Source organism: Adiantum capillus-veneris, chromosome 25 (assembly GCF_014529385.1).
Source record: "Adiantum capillus-veneris isolate H3 chromosome 25, ASM1452938v2, whole genome shotgun sequence".
Taxonomy (NCBI): domain Eukaryota; kingdom Viridiplantae; phylum Streptophyta; class Polypodiopsida; order Polypodiales; family Pteridaceae; genus Adiantum; species Adiantum capillus-veneris.
Window position 1 is genome coordinate 69,367,910 of NC_140955.1, and position 21,627 is coordinate 69,389,536.

General features: G+C 43.9%; 1 protein-coding gene across 2 annotated transcripts in view; it reads right to left on the reverse strand.

Moving 5' to 3' along the window:
• LOC147425062 (LisH/CRA/RING-U-box domains-containing protein) overlaps positions 1 to 21,242 on the reverse strand; it is a 37,192-nt gene extending 15,950 nt beyond the window's left edge. The window contains exons 1-3 of one of the 2 annotated variants that reach the window (XM_086499816.1): positions 20,636 to 21,242; positions 19,432 to 19,635; positions 19,213 to 19,338 (exon numbers count right to left, since the gene is read on the reverse strand). In XM_086499816.1, coding sequence (XP_086355942.1) covers positions 19,213 to 19,338; positions 19,432 to 19,635; positions 20,636 to 20,938 — 633 coding nt within the window. In that variant the 5' untranslated portion in view covers positions 20,939 to 21,242. The remainder of the gene's footprint in view (positions 1 to 19,212; positions 19,339 to 19,431; positions 19,636 to 20,635) is intronic. The other variant, XM_086499817.1, reaches the window with a different exon arrangement.
• Positions 21,243 to 21,627: the final 385 nt, after the last annotated feature.

The following is a 21,627-nucleotide window of genomic DNA, read 5'->3' on the forward strand; positions in this document are numbered from 1 at the left end:
GGGTTTCACTCTCAGACTCTGCGTCAAGTGAGCCCTAAACCACTTATTTAAAGTTTACAAGGGATGCAGCCCCAAAAGCTTCTAAATCAAAAGCTAAAAACTCTCTCTCTCTCTCTCTCTCTCTCTCTCTCTCTCTCTCTCTCTCTCTCTCTCAAGAGAGTTTTCATAAAATAAAGCAAGTAATCTCTCTCTCTCTCTCTCTCTCTCTCTCTCTCTCTCTCTCTCTCCCCTTGCCAAAACATAGAGAAAAAGCATCCAAATTGCGTCGCTAGAAGTTGTTTTTTTTAGCCCCGAAAAATCCAAAAATCCGTACTACTTGCCACGTGACATTTTAGCCGCCAGTTTTAGGGTTTCATCCAGCAGTTAGGGTTAGGGTTTCCAAAAATTAGGGTTTCTGCAGATTAGGGTTTCTAGCAAAAATTAGGGTTTGCAGGTTTCAGGGTTTTTGGCAGAAATTAGTGTTTCTGCTCTCGGTAGCCATGTCATCACTTTTGACATACCCCCCTCTTGAAAGCATTGTAATCGCCCTCGATTACGCCTGCAAAACAGATAGAGGCCATAAACCGTCTTAGCAGACACTGACCTACATACTAGGAACACACATCTAGCACATGTACTAAATCGACAGTCACATCACAGGACATCACATGACATTCAACATTCATTCGGATCTTAGACCATGATTTATCGGCAATGTAGCTAGCAATCGCATCAAGATCCAATCGGGACCTCATCGATGTCCGATTGACTAACCCCTATTGCAACCATGACTATTCGAGATCAATCAGAGACCAAAATGCTGCAATCATTTCGTCTATCAGTTCCTGCACACAAGTCGAGAACAAATCAATATCATAATCATGAATTCCATTTCATAAACTCATACAACAAAATACTGTCAGCTTTCAGTATCCCTGAAGCTCAAAGAGACATCAGTGACTCTAGTATCTAAATCAAGGCATCTGTTGACAAAGGAGCGGAGCGACTCCCCTCTTATGCATCCCACTACACCAGATCTCCGGCCAAGCTGAATTATGGGTTCCATTTGGAGTAGACTATGCTAAACCAAAAGCATCGAGGTAAAGTTTCACAATCTGAGGAGTATCTGCTAAGTCCTCCTCCTCCATCCACTTCGCATCCAATGCAGGATAGTTCTTGAACTTAACCAAGAACCGCCTTCGGACTTTACCTTTATTCTTCGTATCCTTATGTGCCAAAATCTGTTCAGGAACAAGGATCTCCTCGTTTTCTTCCACTTCGGGTTGCTCATCAGGCTCCCCATCATTAGGCACATCACCCTTAAAAGGTTCCAAGAGACTCACATGAAATGCATTGTGAATCCTCCAAGTATCTGGCAGTTTCAATCGGAAGGAGACATCATTTATCTTTTCAATGATCTGGAAAGGTCCGTAGTTCGCATACTCAGCTTTGGAAAAAGCCTCTCCTTTCCCTTTTTCTTTCTCAAGCGTGCCTTCTCAAAACGTAAGAGCACCCAATCATCCTCCTTCAATTTCAAGTCGCAACGATGGCAATCCGCTGCCTTTTTCTGTCGTTCTTGAGACTTCTACAAAGTCTCGCGAACCTTGGCAAAAGCCGTATCCAAGTCTCGCGTATTCATCCGCTTCAAAAATCTTATCTTTCATGCTTAGGAAGGGTGGAACCTTCGTAGCACCTTCAACAATCTCAAATCGCGCCTTCCCCGTCCAAGAAAGTATCATGTTATTGTAGGCAAATTCCACCAAAGGTAAGTACTTTTCCCATTGAGTCTTGCGATCTGAGATATAAGACTTCAATAAATCTAGAACCACTTAATTTGCAATCTCAGATTGCCCATCAGTCTGCGGGTGGAACGATGACGAGAACTGCAACCGCGTGCCAATGTTCTCCCAAATTGCCTTCCAAAACAAAATCGGAAATCTGGGGTCTCTGTTAGAGACAATCGTCTCAGGCATGCTATGTAATCTGAAGATCTGGACCACAAACAGTCTCGCTAAGTGATCCGGCTTGACTGTTTTCTTCACTCGAATGAAATGAGCATGTTTGCTAAATCTGTCAATAACAGTCCAGATACCATCGTGACCACTCTGTGTTCTCGGGAGATCAAAAATGAAATCCATTGCAATACTTTCCCAGGAGCGGGTGGGTATGGGTAAAGACTGTAACAATCCCTGTGCTTTATGCCTGTCAAACTTGACCTTCTGGCATACTAAGCAACTGTGCACAAACTCTTCCACATCCTTTTTGAGTCTCGGCCAAAAGAAGTATCTCTCTACCCTTTTCATGGTGGTAGCAATGCCGTGGTGACCCGTAAAAGGTGGACAGTGGCATTCACTCATAACCTTTTCCCTCAACGGTTGTGTAACGCACAACATGGTTTTTCTCGTCAAGTAGCCTTCCCGAATGGAGTATCCTGCTACTGTCTCCCCATCCCGTATCCGTGTGAAAATATCTGCAAAATCTGTATCTATGGCATACTGGTCGACCATATCCTCGAAGCTCCTATGATGTATCGCGGAAATAGCCAGAACCAACGGCTTCCGAGACAAAGCATCTGCCACCACATTCTTCTGTCCCTGCACATGGACAGTCTGGAAGTGAAACTGTAACAAGATGTTCGCCCACCGCATCTGCTTTTCCAATAGCTGCTTCTATGACAAGAAGTAGCGCAAACTCTGATGGTCTGTAAAGACAGTAAAATCCGCTCCGAGTAGGTAATGCCTCCACTGAGTAAGAGCATGGATAACCGCCAAAAGCTCTTTCTCATAAATCTGTGCTGTCATCTCCGGCCTTGAGAACAATCGGCTCTCGTAAGCAATGACATGGCCTTCTTGCATTAAGACCGCACCCAAACTACGACCACAAGCATCACAATATACTTCAAATGACTTCTGCTGTCACGTGACAGATTCAACCCTATGTGTCCGTGGACAAGCTACAGCACGACAAGAGTTTAGTCAATCCAGGCAATCTAGATTAGCAAGTGTAATGGCACTTTTGTGAGTATGTTCGGCGCAGACCGTGCATGCCAAGACACTTAGTGTAGATGCATATCCTTTGGTTGCACACAGCATGATCATAAGCATTCCCATCAGAATCCTTCAGGGGAATTTTCTAGTGCATTTACCTATTTTCCCTATTTTTGACATTTTTCATTTATTATTTTTAAGTGACTTTTGTTGGAAAGTAGGTGGGGCAAATTGAGTAAGTTTGTATATAAGCAAACTTAGACTAGCCCTAATTGGCAGAAGAGGCACAGGAGCACTCGCTCAACAGGCAACTTCTCAGCAGAATCCCAAGCCCTAGCGTTTTTGCTCCACAGCAACCACCTAGCGTTTTTGAACCAGATCAGCCAACGTTTTTGCTCTTGCAGATCCCTCGCGTCAGCAGACTCAACAAGAAGCCTAGCGTTTTGCATTTACAGAACAACCGGCGACAGATTGTAGATTTTCAGCCCTAGTGTTTTTTATTTGCAGATCAGCCCCAGCGTTTTGCAGATTTACTACGACGGAACATCAAGGAACATCAGCGTTTTCAGTTTTCAGGCCTTAGACACCCCAGATCAAGTCCCGAACCTCGCAGATCTCACCTTCCCGCAGCAGTTCCTCGCCGCACAATCAATTTCCGCAAGGTTTACAGTTTCAGCCCGGAAAACGCAGATTTCAGCATCTACATTTTCAGCGCATCGTCGTCGTACCGTCACCATCGACATCGTCATCGACATAGAGTCAGAATTCAGCAAATACTAGATTTGCAGATTTCAGCCCTTAGCCTTTTCAAATTTCAGCCCGTCTCGTCGTCGTCGACATTGTCGGCAAGTCCAAGTATTGTAGAGATTTGTGCAATCATAAGTAGACCGCTCTCGCCATAGAGAGTGGGGCCTTCGGAGGAGGGTTTGACAACATCTCTGGTGTCGTGTTCTCTTCTCTCTCTATCTCTCAGTCTCATGCACTTTCACGCACAGTGTCCATTCACTTTGTTTGTGTCCATTGCACTCTCTCATTAAGAACGGAAGGCTCTCCCTTCCACAAGAACAAAAGGAACCTTGAGCACAGTTCAGAGCACTTATCTTGAGCATAGTTCAAACATTCATTCCGTTGCACCTAACATTGGTATCAGAGCTTTGGCAGTGTTCTGTATCACTCAAGGAAAGAGCCACAGAATTATTTTTGCTTGTTGCGATCGCACGAACCCAAGTTCACTTGGGCGTGTCGATTTCTATTCGTGTTTTTGAAGAGTGACAGGAAGAAGGGCTTGTCCAGCCTTCCCTTGTGTCTCTTTTCACTCATTGAGAACAGAACGTGCACTTAGCGGCCGGCCAATCGACGCGAGGTGGGAAAAAACAACCTTGGTGTTAGCGCAAGGCCGCCAAGGGGTGCGCCCGCGGAAAAGAGTAAAACTCGGGTGAAGAGAAGATCCTTCTCGAATACAAATTGCAAGCGAAAGAAGAACCTCAAGACCCGCAAGAACCTCAAGAACTCGGGAACCCCAAGAACCCAAGTTCCTCGTGAACTTAAGAACCCAAGACCACAAGAACCCACGACTTCAGTGGATGGTCATCACTCGAAGCAGAATGGATACTTCGCTTGGAGGTGATGAGCGTGAGAGAGGCGAAGAAGAATTTTCCCAGGTTTTTCCGACCCTCTCCCTTCCCCATCTACGCCAAGGATTGCACCAGATCCTATGGAGGAGTTGGAGCAGATGTTTATGGACAACAAGTTAGAACGCGAAGCAAGAAAAGTAGAAATTGATCGTAAGTATGAAGAAAGAATGGCAGCCATAGCACGTGAACACGAAGAAAGAAAAGCAGAAATGGATCGCGAGAACAAAGCAAGAAAAGCAATGAATGACCGACACATGGAACAGATGTTGCGACTCTTTTCTCAAGTGCAGGCACAAATGCAATAGATTCGGGAAAAGGAGACTCTCTCAGTCTGTTCTTCTCCCAAGCATGACACACATGATTTGCCTAATGATTTGAATGACAATGATTTGAATGATGATAAGCATGATAATGATGAGCATGATGATTTGGATGACACTGACAAGCATGATGATTTGCATGATCAAGATGTGATTTCTCACAAGCATGATGAGTTGCATGAAGAAGATGTGATTGTTCACAAGAAGGATGATGTGTTAGTTGATACTTTCTCTAGTAAAGCTAACCTCATTGCAGATTCGATCGATCAAGAAGAACCGATCTTGGCTCTCGAGCCTAAGTCCAAAGAACCCTTAGAGGAAGTATTATGTGTTCGCATGATTAGTCAGCACGCATTGATCGAGTGTTTTATTTGTGGTCTGTATTTTAGTCAACGTTTTTATGTGATCCCTTTTCCTAGGCATTACATATTGTACGTTGAGCACGTTTCACTCATGAATGAGCACGGATGTATGTGGATTATTCATGAAAAGCTAAAAAGTATGCATTCAAGGAAGTCACATTCCATGTCTCTTCCTTGGCACGACACAGTTGTAGCAAGAGCACATCAAAGTATGAGCACCAAGCATGGGCATTTCCGTTGTGAATTGCCACAGTTGATTGCTTTGGATCAGAAGAGAAAGATTCGATCTCATTGTTTGCGTGTGTGTGGTGAACGGTTTAGCACTCCGTCTCTTTGTTGCATGCACAGTCTTTGAGGAAGACAAGATTTTTTCCAATCACTTTACATGGAATAGGTAGGTTCATGTTTTTGTGTTGGAAGTGGTTTCAGGAATTTTCAGCCATCGAGATTCTTGAAGAAGGAAGATGTAACAAATTGCTGACGTGGCAAAACCCTTATTTCTGCAAGAAACCCTAACCCTAATTCTGTCAAAAACCCTAATTGTTGAAACCCTAATTCTGGAAATCCTAACCCTAAAACCTGCAAACCCTCAAACTGCAAAAACCCTAACCCTAACCCTAAGGGCAGCGTGGCGGATTTTCGAAAATTGCGTTGGCATGATGACGTGGCAAGCTGTACGGATTTCCATGATGTACGCTGGCAGCTTTTTGGCTTTGCTTTTGGAACAAAAGCTTTTGAGTTTTAAAGGCTTTTTACTGTAATTGCATTTAGGCCAAGGGCCTTTAAATATGAGGCTAGGGCTCATTCTCTGGCATGCTTCCTAGCGAAGGTGCAGAGTCTGGAGTATCGGCTTGTACTGTGTTGATGCAATATAAAGAAATACCGAAAGGGGCGCCAAGGTTTGGGGCCAATACTCTCTTGGGTGAAATTCCGCCACTCCGTGACGCGTGTCGTCTCTCTCTCTCTCTCTCTCTCTCTCTCTCTCTCTCTCTCTCTCTCTCTCTCTCTCTCTCTCTCTCTCTCTCAGTTCAATTGTTATTTGAAGTGCTTAAAGTTGTTCAGTCTGTTCTTTTCTATTGGCACGTGGTGCCCGCCTTGTGACAAAAGAAGCATGACTCTAGACGAAGTTGAAGCATTGAAGGAGCCACAAAAGACTTTGTGTCGCTTTCAACGCGGCCCAAAGAAGCAAGCGTTGCAGACCTTTATGAAGTTCAAGTACTGCACGACCCACACATCAGAGTGGGCCGGCGAAGAGTCCTTTCCAGGATTCCGGATGTTGTTGGTGATCTCCCTCGACGCCATACAGTTCGGTACCAGTACCTCACTTTGAAAAGGAGGGGATGTCACGTGACAGATCCAACCCTATGTGTCCGTGGACAAGCTACAGCATGACAAGGGTTTAGTCAGTCCAGTCAGTCTAGATTAGCAAGTGTTCTGGCACTTTTGTGAGTCTGTTCGCAGACCGTGCATGCCCAAACACTTAGTGTAGATGCATATCCTCTGGTTGCACACAGCATGATCATAAGCATTCTCATCAGAATCCATCAGAATCCTTCAGGGAATTTTCCAGTGCATTTAGCCTATTTTCCCTATTTTTGACATTTTTCACTTATAATTTTTAAGTGACTTTTGTTGGAAAGATTAGCAAGTGTTCTTGCACTTTTGTGAGTCTGTTCGCAGACAGTGCATGCCCAAACACTTAGTGTAGATGCATATCCTCTGGTTGCACACAGCATGATCATAAGCATTCTCATCAGAATCCTTCAGGGAATTTTCCAATGCATTTAGCCTATTTTCCCTATTTTTGACATTTTTCACTTATAATTTTTCAGTGACTTTTGTTGGAAAGTAGGTAGGGCAAATTGAGTAAGTTTGTATATAAGCAAACCTAGACTAGCACTAATTGGCAGAAGAGGCAGCAGGAGCACTTGCTCAACAAGCAACTTCTCAGCAAAATCCCACGCCCTAGCGTTTTTGCTCCACGGCAACCACCTAGCGTTTTTGGACTAGATCAGCCAGCGTTTTTGCTCTTGCAGATCCCTCGCGACAGCAGACTCAACAAGAAGCCTAGTGTTTTGCATTTGCAGAACAACCGGCGACAAATTGCAAATTTTCAGCCCTAGCGTTTTTTATTTGCAGATCAGTCCCAGCGTTTTGCAGATTTACCGCGACGAAACATCAAGGAACATCAGCGTTTTCAGTTTTCAGCCCTTAGACACCCCAGATCAAGTCCCGAACCTCGCAGATCTCACCTTCCCGCAACAGTTCCTCGCCGAACGGTCAGTTTCCACAAGGTTTACAGTTTCAGCCCGGAAAACGCAGATTTCAGCATCTGCGTTTTCAGCGCATCGTCGTCGTACCGTCACCATCGACATCGTCATCGACATAGAGTCAGAATTCAGCAGATAATAGATTTGCAGATTCCAGCCCTTAGCCTTTTCAAATTTCAGCCCGTCTCGTCGACGTCCTCATCGTCGTTGACATCGTCGGCAAGTCCAAGCATTGTAGAGATTTGTGCAATCATAAGTAGACCGCTCTGGCCATAGAGAGTGGGGCCTTCGGAGGAGGGTTTGACAACATCTTTGGTGTCGTATTCTCTTCTCTCTCTATCTCTCAATCTCATGCACTTTCACGACGCACAGTGTCCATTCACTTTGTTTGTGTCCATTGCACTCTCTCATTAAGAACGGAAGGCTCTCCCTTCCACAAGAACAAAAGGAACCTTGAGCACAGTTCAGAGCACTCATCTTGAGCACATTTCAAACATTCACTTCCGCTGCACCTTACATCTGCAAGTCCGACAAAGTCAAAACTCGTCCCGTAGTCAATTTCTCTTTCAATGTCTGAAAGGCAGTCACCTCTGTGGGTCCCCACGAGAAAGGACTCCTTTCTGTGTCAAGATATGCAAAGGGGAAGCAACCTCTGCAAACTTTCGAATGAACCGCCTGTAGTACGAACACAGTCCAAAGAAGCTTCTAACTTCATGGACATTCTTCAAATCGGGACAATCACATATAGTCTCTATCTTGGCCGGATCCATTTGCACTCCTGCTGCTGAGACAATGTGTCCCAAAAAGTGTATCTCCGGTAGGAAAATTTCACTTTTCTTTGCATTAATCACTAACTTGTGATCTCGTAATGCCTAAAAGACCTGAAGCAAATGATCTCTGTGTTCTGCCTCATTCTTGGAGAAAACAATGATGTCGTCAAAGAAAGTGCCAACAAATAGCCTGTACTCTCGAAAAATCTTGTCCATCATCCGGTTAAATGTCGCAGGAGCATTGGTTAAGCCAAAAGGCATCACCAAAAACTCAAATAACCCAAAAGTTGTCCGAAAAGCTGTCTTGTAGACGTCTCCCGACGCGATCCTGATCTGATGATATCCACTCTTCAGATCAATCCTGCTAAAGCACACGGATCCCTGTAACCTATCGAGTATATCATCGATCCTAGGGATCGAAAATCTGTTCTTGATGATGATTTTGTTGAGAGCTCTATAATCGATGTACATTCTCCAAGATCCGTCTTTCTTCAAAACCAACAACACTGGAGAGCAATACGGTGAAGTGCTAGGCTGGACAACACCCTTTTCCAAAAGGTCTTTCACTTGGTTAGTAATCTCTTCATTTTGTGCTCGGTTCACACGGTATGGTGGCCGGTTCGGTGGTGTGCTTCCAGTTATCAGATCAATGGTATGATCTTCAGGACGAGCAGGTGGTAACTCGCCTGGTAGGCCTTCTGAGAAGCAATCGGCGTGAGAGTGGAGAAAATCTTGGCGTTCTTTATCAAGTTTAGACATATTTGTCCTCTCCTTATCGCTCAATTCTTTCATAAAGATCGAGTAAACAAACAGACTGGATTTCATTAATTTTGAAATGGCCGAAGCCGATACAATAGGGACAGACTCGCCCTTCAGTTTTAAATCAAGTACAATGGTTTTGCCCTTCTCTGTAGTCAATGTCGCTTTCCTAGCCCGATAATCGACCACGGCGTTGTTCTTGTGGTACCAGGGAATCCATAAGAGAGCATCACAACCCTCCAAAGGCATTATGAAGAAGTCCTCATGCCCCAAATACCCCTGACAATGCAACCGAAGTTTGCCAATGACAGGTGTAATGGCTATGTCCCTGTCGGGTGCCGCTAGAACTGCCTCCGCAAGAGGTCCCATCCAATCGGGAATGATCTTGAGCCGCGCTGCCAATTCCGGTGAAATGAAGTTGGCCTTGGCTCCTCCATCAAAGAAGATCACGGCCTCTTGATCTTTCACTTTGCCCCAAGCTTGGCAAAGTTATGCATTCTCGTCCATGGTGTTGGGATCGTACCCACACAATCTGGAACTAGTCCTGTTTTCATCTTGCCTTTTCTGCCACGTTCCTCAGCTGCTCTCGAACTCTCGGGCTTGTCATCGTCCTTATCATTCTGTTCTTTCTGTGCCTTTTTAGGGCACTTCGCGGAGATATGTCCATGTTCCCCGCATCCAAAGCACTTCCCCTCCTTAATGAAGCGAGCTCGCTCCTGAGGAGTAAGCTTAGGTCGTGCATCCTTCTTCTCTGGGTTGCTTTTCACTTTCATTCCCAGAAGTTTGTTCGGCTCGTTGTGTCATGGCCTCATCTGTGGGGTAGGTCAGACTGCCAGAGTGAATGGCAAAGCCCCGCTCAGCATGACTCATCGACTCCTGAATAGAAGCTTACTTCTGTTCCAAGCAGTGATCTTGGATCTCTGTAGGTAGACCCAAGGTAAACCGCTCAATCTGTTCTCTGAACGAGATGATCTTGAATAAAGAGGCGGGTAGAAAAGAGCTCCAAAATCTCTCACAGTAAGCATTTATTGTATCTTTCTTGGTCATCCGAAGATGGTTCCAAGCAGCTCGTATATCGCGTTCATACTCTTGCGTCAACCAAGAAGAAATAAAAAGCTTCTTAAATTTCAGCCATTTAACTGGCGCAGTCTTGTTTAAAAGAAGCTGGACCACCAAGTGCGAGCATTCCCCTTAAAGTAAGAGGTAGCTCTCCGAATCTTGGAGTGCTTTAAGTAGCGTCCTCCCACGAAAGCAATGTCAAACTGCTGTATAAAAGACAAAGCCTTCGAAGCATCTAAGTATCCTGAAAAAGTATCAAATTTGATCAAGTGTCCACCTTCCTTAAACTCTCGGACTTTCTTGCTTTTATCTTCCAGAAAGTCATATTGGTTGGCTTTATAAAAATTCTTCTTGTTCGCATAAAAGTTTCCGTCATCGGAGTCTGAACTGTCTGTAGACGAGTCGTCAGTAGAATTGTCAGTCACTGGGTGAGATTTAGGCCTCTTTGCCTTTTTCTTGCCCTTTCCGAAGCGTTGTTTCTTGCTTCACTTTTTGCCTTTTTTTGTCTTCTTCGCTCGAATCTGAAGAGCTAGAAGAACTGTCAGAAGAACAAGAAGAAGAAGAACTGGGTACTCCTTCAAAGTGAACACGCTTCTTCTGTTTCTTTGCTTTGTCAAATGTCGACTGATGACCCAAATAACCCGGGGAGTCAATAAATTTCTTCTACTTTTTGCTGTGCTTTTTGGCTTTCTTTAGCGCGTCAAAAAGCCGAGCAATCCGTGCATCCACCACCTCTTCTAATTCCTTCTCTGAATATTTCTTGTGAGCAGAAGGTTTCTTGAGAGCGAGTTTTGGAGGTGGTGTTGTGGTTTTCAGCCCCACTGCTCGTGCACTTCCTAAAAAGAAGTCTCGCTCATATATTTTGCAAATTTTGGGTCCTTCGCAAAATTGAGCATCATCTTTGTTGCATCGCCAATCAATTGACGATGCTCCATCTTTCGTCGCTCTGCTTGAGTAGGTCGAGGCGGGCCATACTTTGCCGGAATCTTCGTTGTGATCCCTGTCCATATCTCCAGCTGCAGAGGGAGTCGACTGATCCTTGCGTGAAGCCCTAGGGACTACACAAAAAAAAAAAAAAATTTGGAGATCGGGTTTCTCATAGAAGAGAAATCAACCGTGCTCTGATACCACTGTAATAGACTTGGACACTCCACGTCAAGAATCAATCACCACAGCACCAAATAACCACTTCAAAACAATTCACAGATCACAATAGATTTGCACTGGCCCGGCGGAGTTTCGTGCCTAGAGATATTGGCCCCAAAGACTGGCGCCCCTTTCGGTATTTCTTTATGTATTAATCAATGATCAAAGTACAAGAGAGCGGTTAGGGTTTCACTCTCAGACTCTGCGTCCAAATGCTCTACAGAGTGAGCCCTAAACCACTTATTTAAAGTTTACAAGGGATGCCCAAAAGCAGAGCCCCAAAAGCTTCTAAATCAAAAGCTAAAAATTCTCTCCCTCTCTCTCAAGAGAGTTTTCATAAAATAAAGCATGTAATCTCTCTCTCTCTCTCTCTCTCTCTCTCTCTCTCTCTCTCTCTCTCTCTCTCTCTCTCTCTCTCTCTCTCCTTGCCAAAGCGTAGAGAAAAAGCATCCAAATTGCGTCACTAGGAGTTGCTTTTTTTCAGCCCCGAAAAACCCAGAAATCCGTACTGCTTGCCACGTGGCATTTCAACCGCCAGTTTTAGGGAGGGTTAGGGTTTCCAAAAATTAGGGTTTCTTGCAAAAATTAGGGTTTGAAGGTTTTAGGGTTTCTGGCAAAAGTTAGGGTTTCTGCTCTCGGTAGCCACGTAATCACTTTGTGACACTTTCACCCAGGGAAAAAGTGAAAAATTTGACTGTCGTGACGCCATCTTTGAAATCTTTGGATTGGTTAGGCGCATATCTCGGGTATGGATAATAAGGGTATCCATATGGGCTCCAACCATTGTAGCCTAGTGGCAGTGGCGGTGGTGGAGGTGGGGGCAATGGCGGTTGCACTGGATCATGGTCAAATGAATGCACCATATTCCTGAAAACTCCCGCGATCGGAAAAGACGGCTGAGAAGGTTGCCAGTTGGAAGCTCTTGTACTTTCTAATGCCGAAGGAGGAGGTACCACCTGGGGCATCAGAGGGGGTAACATCTAGTTCAAAAATTGTTGAAAACTCTGCACCATCGGAAGATTCTATTGAGGATGCCGCGAAAGAATGTCGTGGAGTTCGTTGAGCAGAAACTGCAAATATTCTGTTGAATCCATGTCTTGGGTTCTGTCACAAAGTGATGACGTGGTGGATAGCAGAAACCCTAATTTCTGCCAGAAACCCTAAAATTCCTGCAAACCCTAATTTCTGCCAAAAACCCTAATTTCCGGAAATCGCAGAGGCTTATTAAAAAAAGAAAAAACTTTTCTTTTTTTTTTAGAAAGATGAGCGACGCAAATTTTGCTTTTTCTCTACCTAATGAGAAAGAGAGAGAGAATGCTTTTGCTTTCAAGTTTTGACTCTCTGTGAGAGAGAGAGAGAGAGCAATTGCTTTTGATTTGAAGCTTTTGGGGCTCTGCTTTTGGGCATCCCTTGTAACCTTTAAATTAGTGGTGAGGGCCTCACTTCTCAGGGCATCTGGACGCAGAGTCTGAGAGTGAACCCCGAGCCACTCTCTTGTACTTTGATGATTGATTAATACAAAAAGAAATACCGAAAGGGGCGCCAGTCTTTGGGGCCAATATCTCTAGGCACGGAACTCCGCCGGGCCAGTGTAAATCTATTGTGATCAATGACTTGTTTTGAAGTGGTTATTTGGTTCTGTCGCACTTGATTCTTGACTTGGGAGTGTCCAAGTCTGTTACAGGTTCTTTATGGCTAATGCCTTGTAAGACATAGCGGTGAAGACAAGAGCGTGCCTAATGCGCGATAATGTAAGGGTGGGAGTGGCTAATAAGTCCGGGGTCGGGACCCGAAGGTACTTCAAGTAAAATTCCAATAGCTCTGTCTGCTCTTTTGTAGGACCGGTATGCTTTCAGAAAAGCACACGCCTGATGCTCTGATACCACTGTCACAAGACAGGCACCATGTGCCAATAGAAAAGAACAGACTGAACAGACTTTAGCACTTTAATAACAATTGAAGAGAGAGAGAGAGAGAGAGAGAGAGACGACATGCGACCCGGAGTGGCGGAATTCCACCCCAGAGAGTAGTGGCCCCAAACCTTAGCGCCCCTTTCGGTATTTCTTTATATTGCATCAAAACAGTACAAGCCGGTACTCCAGACTCTGCACCTTTGAAGTTATTTTGGAGCCCTTAGCACATGTTTAGAGGCCCTTGGTCTATGAAAAGCAATTTACATGAAAAGCCTTCAAACTAAAAAGCTTTTGGTCCAAAAGCAATGCCAAAAAGCTACCAGCATAAATCACCGAATTCCGTACAACTGTCACGTCAGCACTGTCAGCGCGTTTTGCAAAAATCTGCCACGTCAGCACTGTCAACGTGAAACGCCAAAATCCGTACAGTTCTGCCAGGTCATCATGTCAGCGCAATTTTCGGATTTATATGTGTGTGGGTCCTGCTTTATTTTAATCCTCTATGTCACCTGATGGGGTCCCCATAAGTTGGTAGGACTTCTTCTTCTGTTACTTGTTCTTCTTAGGGTTTGAGCCCCTTGGCTGGCATCTATAAGTTGGCCCCATTCTTCAGGGCTTTGATGTAACATTTAATGGTCTAAAAACTTTTGTGTAGCGGAAATTAGCATGAACATAGTGGGCATTTCATTAGAATAGATTCCTAATGAGAATTACAAGAGTGCTTGGGTGGAGAGAGCAACAAAAAGCATAACACCTAGTTAGATAGCATCAACAATACTTTCAAAAGAGAGAGAAATTAAGCTATTGACAACAGTTGAGGACCGGATTTGCATGGAGCCGGTCCCCCCTCCAAAAGGCTTTGTATTATGGTTTCTCCCATCAAGAGAGACATTGTACAATACAATTCTTTGTGTTCCGTCAAGACTAGCTAGTGCAATGAAGATGAAAGCTTCATGCAATAAGCAAAACACTTAACAAACACAACTTTAATTATCCACGTTCTCAGACCCAAGACCTCACACACCTTGGAAGATGGTGAGAGCTAGCAGGGTATGAGAGTAGATTGAGAGGAAGAAGGAGTATCTTACGAGAAAGATGTACATCTCCTCACATAATCACTCATATTAGCATAGCTTTAGCTTAGTAATTAGCTTGGTAGAGGAGATGAGCAATGAGCATGCATTGAAGCTTGGCTCTTGGTTGGATTTGCATCCACAAGCCAAGAGTGTGTCGTTGTAGGCTTCTATCTCACAAGCTTGGAGTAGGTGATGAGCTCTCCATTAAAGCTTGGGAAGAGATAGTCTTCTCTTTCTTCACACATGAGATTGTGTGAGTGTGTGTGTGATAATGCCTTGCAAAAATCAGCCCCCTCTCTCTCTTGGGCGAGCCCTCTTGCTATTTGCTCTTGCTGAGCCCTCATTGGCTCTCCCCAAGTCAAGCCAATGATTATTAAGCAGCATAAGTGATAGCCTTCTGACATGTGTCCCCCTTTCCCCTTTTGTGAGAGCTTTAGGTTATTAAATAATTAAACTAAACTCTCATTGGACCCCTTTGCCTCTTGGCCAATAGGAATCAGGCAAGCCATTGGGCTCCTGAATGCTCATTGGACCCCTTGTGAGACTGCCCAATAGTCTTCTACAAGACTTAATTCTCATTGGTTTCTTTTATTAAATGTTTTTAAATTAATTAAACTAGATTTACTCTAGCTTAATTTTCATTGGTCCACCTCCAAGGCCATCCAGTAGGAATTGGGCACACCTTTTGGGAATCTGGGCTAGGGAGCTGACATGTGTCCCTAATTCCCTTTGTGTAAAGGGAGCCTGTGTGTGTGTGTGACTTTCTCTCTCATCCCCTACCTTTAGGGCTCGCCCCCTCATGTGTAGGGATGTGTGTTGACTTTGGAGAGCACACAAAGCATCCAATTCCCCCTAAGCTTTAACCCTTTGGACACAACCTTTGAATTTTGGAACCTTAACATTTTGGAAGTCTTAATGGGCTGAACCTTAGGGTCTTTTTAGCCCATTGTTGCACATGGCTCTTTTGCAGATGGCCCCCCCTTTGGATCCCTATTTTCCCTCCTTTGGATCCCTACTATGGCCGGTCTGCTAGCTTAACCAATATTCTAGCTTTTTCTCCCCTGGCACTTCCCCACATTAAATGATCAGTTTAATATGAGAAAATCATTTAGGAGAATTAGATATTGATTATTATGACATTTGACATGTTAGCAGTTTGTGACAAAGGTAGCCTTGCAACCTGTCCAAAACGCAGCACTCTTGCTCTTGGAAGGGTGGCGCCACCAACAAATAACGCTGCCTTGAAGTCTTAATCCTCAATGCACCAAAAATGCTAGGGTAAAGGGGGGGTTGGAAATGGCGTTAGCACAAGGAGGGAGGACAAGCTGAGCGCTGGCAGCCTCAAGCAAAAACGCTGGCTGATCCAACCCTTGAAAGGAGAGCCTATTGCTGAAGGTCATGCGCCCCAAACTCTGGCGACTAATACCATGCAAGAGTGCGTGTACGGAAGGGAGAGAGAGAGAGAGAGAGAGAGAGAGAGAGAGAGAGAGAGAGAGTAGACCACCAACGCAAGATATGGTGAAGAAGAGGGAGTGATCAGCCCGATAAGTGTGATTCCCATGTCCTTGCAAAATTTCATGCCCATCCGTTGCCGCCTCGTCGATCCAGTATGGGCACAATTGCCTTTTTTTTTTGGCTTTGGGCTTGCCAAAGGCCCAATGGCCAAATGTTGGCAATTGTTCCACCTTAAACTCTCATGATGGATCGCAATGCCTATGCAGCTTTGCAAGGATGGGGATTAGTGTGCTTTCCCTAACCGGGAAAAGTTTCATGGCCATTTTCTCTCGTCTCGTTGGTCTAGGGATGGCACAATTGTCATTTTTTTTAGCTTTGGGCTCGCCAAGGGCCCAATGGACAAAAGTTGGCGATTGTGCCACCCTAGACCGTCAAGACTGATTGTGATGCCAATGAAACTTGCATGAGCAGAAGACCCTCAATACAATCAATATGATGGAAGTGGGTACCCCCATAAATAGGTGCACGAGGGGAGTTAGGGCAATGCCTGGAAAAATCCCCCACGACCCAGCAAGAAATAAATGAAATATGATGGCCGCCCGGACGGACAGTGCAGTCTAAATGCATATGTAAAGGGTGGCCAGCCCGGAGGCACACTAGCCGTACATGCATGCCCTAGACTTGTGAAGCAGCAGAGTGGTGTAAGTCTAACAATGAGGCCCTTCTCCAAGAGTTGATTTACTTGTTGCATTTTAGGGTGAACGACTTACACCATAGGGAAGCTGATTAGGAGGAGAGCTACCCGAAATAAGATCAATTTTATGATATTCCGACCATTTTGGAGGTAATTCTTGAGGAAGAGAATCAATGAATCAAATTTTATATTGCTCGAGAAAAATTAGTATGTTCTTCTCTTAGTTAGTTAGAGGTTTTTCATACATATCTCTCTTGCAAAAATCAAGCAAGCATAAACAAACTTTTTCATTTCTCATGTACCAGATATGTGATTGACCATGAGAATAGGCCAGTTATCTCCATCTACAATTAAATCATATCGCTTTCCTTGAAACTCGAAAGTCAATTTCTGTAACAAACTGTTGACGTGTCAAAGCCCTGAAGAAGGAAGCCAACTTGCAGATGTCGCCCAAGGGGCCTAAACCCTAAGAAGAACAAGTAACTAAAGCTGTACGGATTTCCGTGATTTACGCTGGCAACTTTTTGGCTTTGCTTTTGGACCAGATGCTTTTGAGTTTGAAGGCTTTTCACTGTAAACTGCTTTTAGGGCCTAGGGCCTTTAAATATGAGGTTAGGGCTCATTCTCTGGCATGCTTCCTGGAGAAGGTGCAGAGTATGGAATACCGGCTTGTGCTGTGTTGATGCAATATAAAGAAATACCGAAAGGGGCGCCAAGGTTTGGGGCCAATACTCTCTGGGGTGGAATTCCGCCACTCCGTGTCGCATGTCGTCTCTCTCGCTCAGTCCAGTTGTAATTGAAGTGCTAAAAGTTTGTTCAATATGTTCTTTTCTATTGGCACATGGTGTGAGTCTTGTGACATTTTCTTCTTTACAAAAAAAGGGATCGGATGTACTCGGTAATGACATCACATCCATAAATAAGGTGCTTGGAAAAACGATTCTCGATCTTCACACTTCTCAAGACTCAATCTAAAGATTGAGTTGTCCCTAGATGAGAGTAGAGTTGGTAGTCAAACCTTCAAAGGTTGATCCCGAGTTGATTGGGGTCCCAAACAGCTCGGGAGGTAAATTGAGGCACTTTGCTGTGTGTAAAGAGATGAAACTGTTTGAGGTTGATCCCGAGTTGATTGGGGTCCCAACAGCTCGGGAGGTAAATTGAGGCACTTTGTTGTGTGTAAAGAGATGAACTTGTTTGTTGAGCCTGGTTCATATAAGATCAAGATTCAAGACTCGCTACCCATTAATGCTTCCCCAACCTTTCAAGAGCTGGAGTTTTCCTTTCTCTTCACTTGTGTTTCCCTAGACATCTGGAATTGAGCTTGAGGAAGGAGGAGATGTATCCTTCTTTAGATAAGGACATTCCAGCTTGGTGTGGCCTTTCTCGCCACTGAAAAAGCACTTTCCTTGCTGCATGTAGGTTTTTTAGCTTAAAGAAAGAGACGTATTTACTATTCTTCGCACTTTGCTTTACATGGTTAAGTACTATATTCCTCCTTTCGGGCCCTTGGAATGTAAACCTTCAACAATCAGTAATGACTCCATCATAACTTGCAATGTGTGGAGGATAGAGCTTTATGCTCTTCTAAAGGGCTGCTTGACGACAAGCTTCAAACTTTTGTTTCTTTTCATCATAAGGAATCTTCATGAAAGAAGTGACCTTGAGAAGGGACCCCCAAAACTTATCCACATAATACTGATTCATTTTCTTTCTATGAGAGCCAATGCCAATCCTGGACATCCTTCCAAAATTCAAGAGGGAGAAACTGGTTATAAAAGATTTCTATAAAGAGAAAAAGAATTCTCCTTTCTTATACGGAGAAAATCTGCCTGTCAAGAGAGAGAAAAACAACTCTAGAGAATCTCCAACAATACAAATCAGGTCTAGAGAGGGGGCAGGTTTAGAGAGAATTCTATAGAGAAAAAGGTTGGGTAGCCCTTGTTGGTGAAACAAGGGGCAATGCCCTTTTGCCTCTTTGACCTAGCGGAAGAAAACCCTATGTTCTAACCCTAAAACCCTTCAAACACTTCAGCATGAGATCCTGCACACCAGGAAGTTGATCATCTTGAAGGAAATGGCCATTTTGTTGTTGTCCCAGTTACAATCATGGTATTTCTTTGTTGATCGCTACTGGCCGACTAAAAAATAACACTGCAATTCTCATTATCCTCTCTATAGAGCTCATCGCATGCCTTGCATGTTCACTGCACGCACCATGAAAAATAAAATATTCGACTTCACTGCTAACAGAGGCTTGCGTTTGTGCAGCATGAGCCCTTCTCGCTTCCAAGATCTTGCAAGCTGCCTTCATGAAACAAATAAACATGACGAAAGCCAAATTCAGTTTAAAAGCTACAAGTATTGATTCGAAACAGTAACTTTGCCAGCCTTGTACATCATCCTCTTCATTCATTGGAATGACCAACACAAGCAACATTCTGGTCCTAATCCTCAAACCCTTGCAGTTTACCAGCTTGAAACTCAAAAAATAGCTGAAGACCTAGAACGAGACACGGGCACAAATCCTGAACATCTAGGCAAAGAAAATCGAAAACAGACAGGTTTGCAGACCATAAATTATCCACCCGAACTTTCCAATGAGTAAGGTATTAGAAGATTCATAGGTCACATTTCTAAGTGAATATCAGTTGATTATTGGTCTTTAAGTGATGTTCAACTATTGGAATAATAAGCAGCAAAATAAACTGTGCTTTTCAAGGGGCTACAAATAGATCATGCTTATAAATTGTACAGAGAATCAATGATGAAGTTTAAACAGCTTTGATACCTTGGACTTTTTCAGCTTCGATTTATTTTCAGCACACCATGCAAGAGCTTCAGAACAATCCTTATTTCGTAAACTCTGAATCACTTTTTTTGCATCCAAGAAAACGTCTATATCAACAAGATCCTGCTGTAGCAGTAGATTAATACCTGAACTACAAAAATTTTACCACGAAAAATCAATATTCCAGGACTCAACAAGAATGATCCAAAGGAGTGGTACCTGTATGCCACTTGACTCAGCTAATTTCAATGCGGTATCATAATACGATGATCTTAGCATGTAATCAACCAAAATTCGATTCACACGGGTTTCATTCCACTTGGACTGCACTTCTTTTCCTCCTGCCTGCAACAATTCCAAGTGGTCTAACCTAGCTTTGCTCCTTTGCACCTCTGTTGTCTCGCACTTATTGCTCTCATCAAGCTGCCAATTTTCAACATCATAAGAGAGTCTCACTTCAAACATGTGTTTTGTCCTTGTTTCCTAAATTATGAGCTACATTCTTAAATCATTAGTTAGAATGGTATAGACCATCAGTTCCCTGCGCATACCATCGTGTGTCTTACCTCGTTGCTACTCTTCTTTAGATCGGCTATCCTACACAAATTTGAATGCTCTGCAGCATTCTTCGTTTCATCCACAGATACAGAGAGATATTTGTGTCTCGAAAGTGTCCAACCATAGGGTCATACCCAAAGCAACTTTGTAAAATCAAAAGGGAATCTACTGCATAATCACAATCATTGGGCCACTTACATAGAGAGGTCATGCAACACTGTCATTCCACTACATTAGAGACACGGAGCAACTCTTTCTTGCTTATTCAAGATTAATCTCAGGAATGTTCTCTGCTCGGCAGCATTCGTCATTGAAAATAACAATGAAAATACCAAGTTGAAAACACATCAATTTGGTATTGGCAGAGTAAAGTGCCTCGTTACTACATACATATACACAGATGTATCTTTGCTCTCGCTCTTTCCCGCAAGTGTTCCATTGATGGTAATTATGGGCATCGTTACACTTTCTAAACAAACTGAATCCACCAGATATATCATTACGAGCATTCAATAACTTCAGTACAGATCTTCAGTATGCAATTTCCATGAAAATGCCCAATACCAACTGGATCCAGAATCCAAATTGAAGCTCAATCTCTTAACACCAAGTTTTTTAATTAAAGAATCAATTAAGGGTCATTATCAACTACAAAAGACAAAGGGTCAATTATGCATTTCATAGACCGACTTTCTTCAGTCATGCAGAAATGTAATTCATCTATCTACATCTCAAATTTCCAAGCAGTACAAATGGCCCTGAAAAATTATGAATAATGCGGTTCCTTTAAAGAATGGGTGTGGCACGGAATAAAGAGGGCCAATTCAACTAGTCCAATAAGAAAAATATATGTGGAGTTTCATACCTTTCTTTTGAGTCCTTGTAAGCGGGAGACAAGGCTGGTGAGGTGCTGCACAGCCTCCTCTTTTGACATGTCCTTTTCAGCAGCCTCTGCTACGCTGGAAACAACAGCATTCATCTCCTTCTCCACGAGTCGGTGACTGGTTCGAATAGATTTCTTGAGGTGCTCGAAAGGGACCTTCATCAACTGGTACTCAAGCTTGAGGGACTCTCCAACATGGTCGTTAAGGCGAGCGGGAGGAGATGGAGCAGCCACAATGGCAGCAGTGGGGGATGGGGTGCCATTTGCAACCACCTCCGGCTCCATAAAACGGAAGGGCGCTCTCTTTTCTCTCTCTCTCTCTCTCTCTCTCTCTCTCTCTCTCTCCCTGCCTGTGTTCTTGCTACACTCGACGCGCAAACGCAGCGTCCTGTTGATCAAAAATCGGGATTAGCAGCCACAATACGCACACGTTGCCCCATAAGTACGCCCCATAGACCTATAAGCACTTAGTGTAGAAGACAAGAGATACCCATAATCAAGAATGCATTTAGGTGCGCACAGGCACGACCGTTTCCTCCATTAAAATTGCTCGGCACGACAAAACGGAAGGCAAAAAAATGTTGTCCGTAGAGAAGCATGAAAAGTTCTTGATCAGCTTCCTATTCAACATGTTGTCTCTTGGAGTGCACTAATTGCAGGATATGTCCATATGGTTGTGGCAAGGAAGCTCTTGGCTCTTTTCAACAGATGCGAAGTGAAGCACTTTTCACAAAGGCAATCATCTATTCATGCACCTTGAATGCATTGTGCAAGGATTGCCTATGATAGCGGTACAAGAATGCTTCATAATTTAAGGAAAGGGACATGGGTGGCCGCTACACATATGCACAACATACAGGGAGCAACAAAATGGAACCCTAGAGAAGGGGTCCGATCAAGAACGAAAAACATAGATATGTGATACAGATGGAGGATTTCTTTATTGCTTGGCATAGCAACGAAGGTAGCACAAC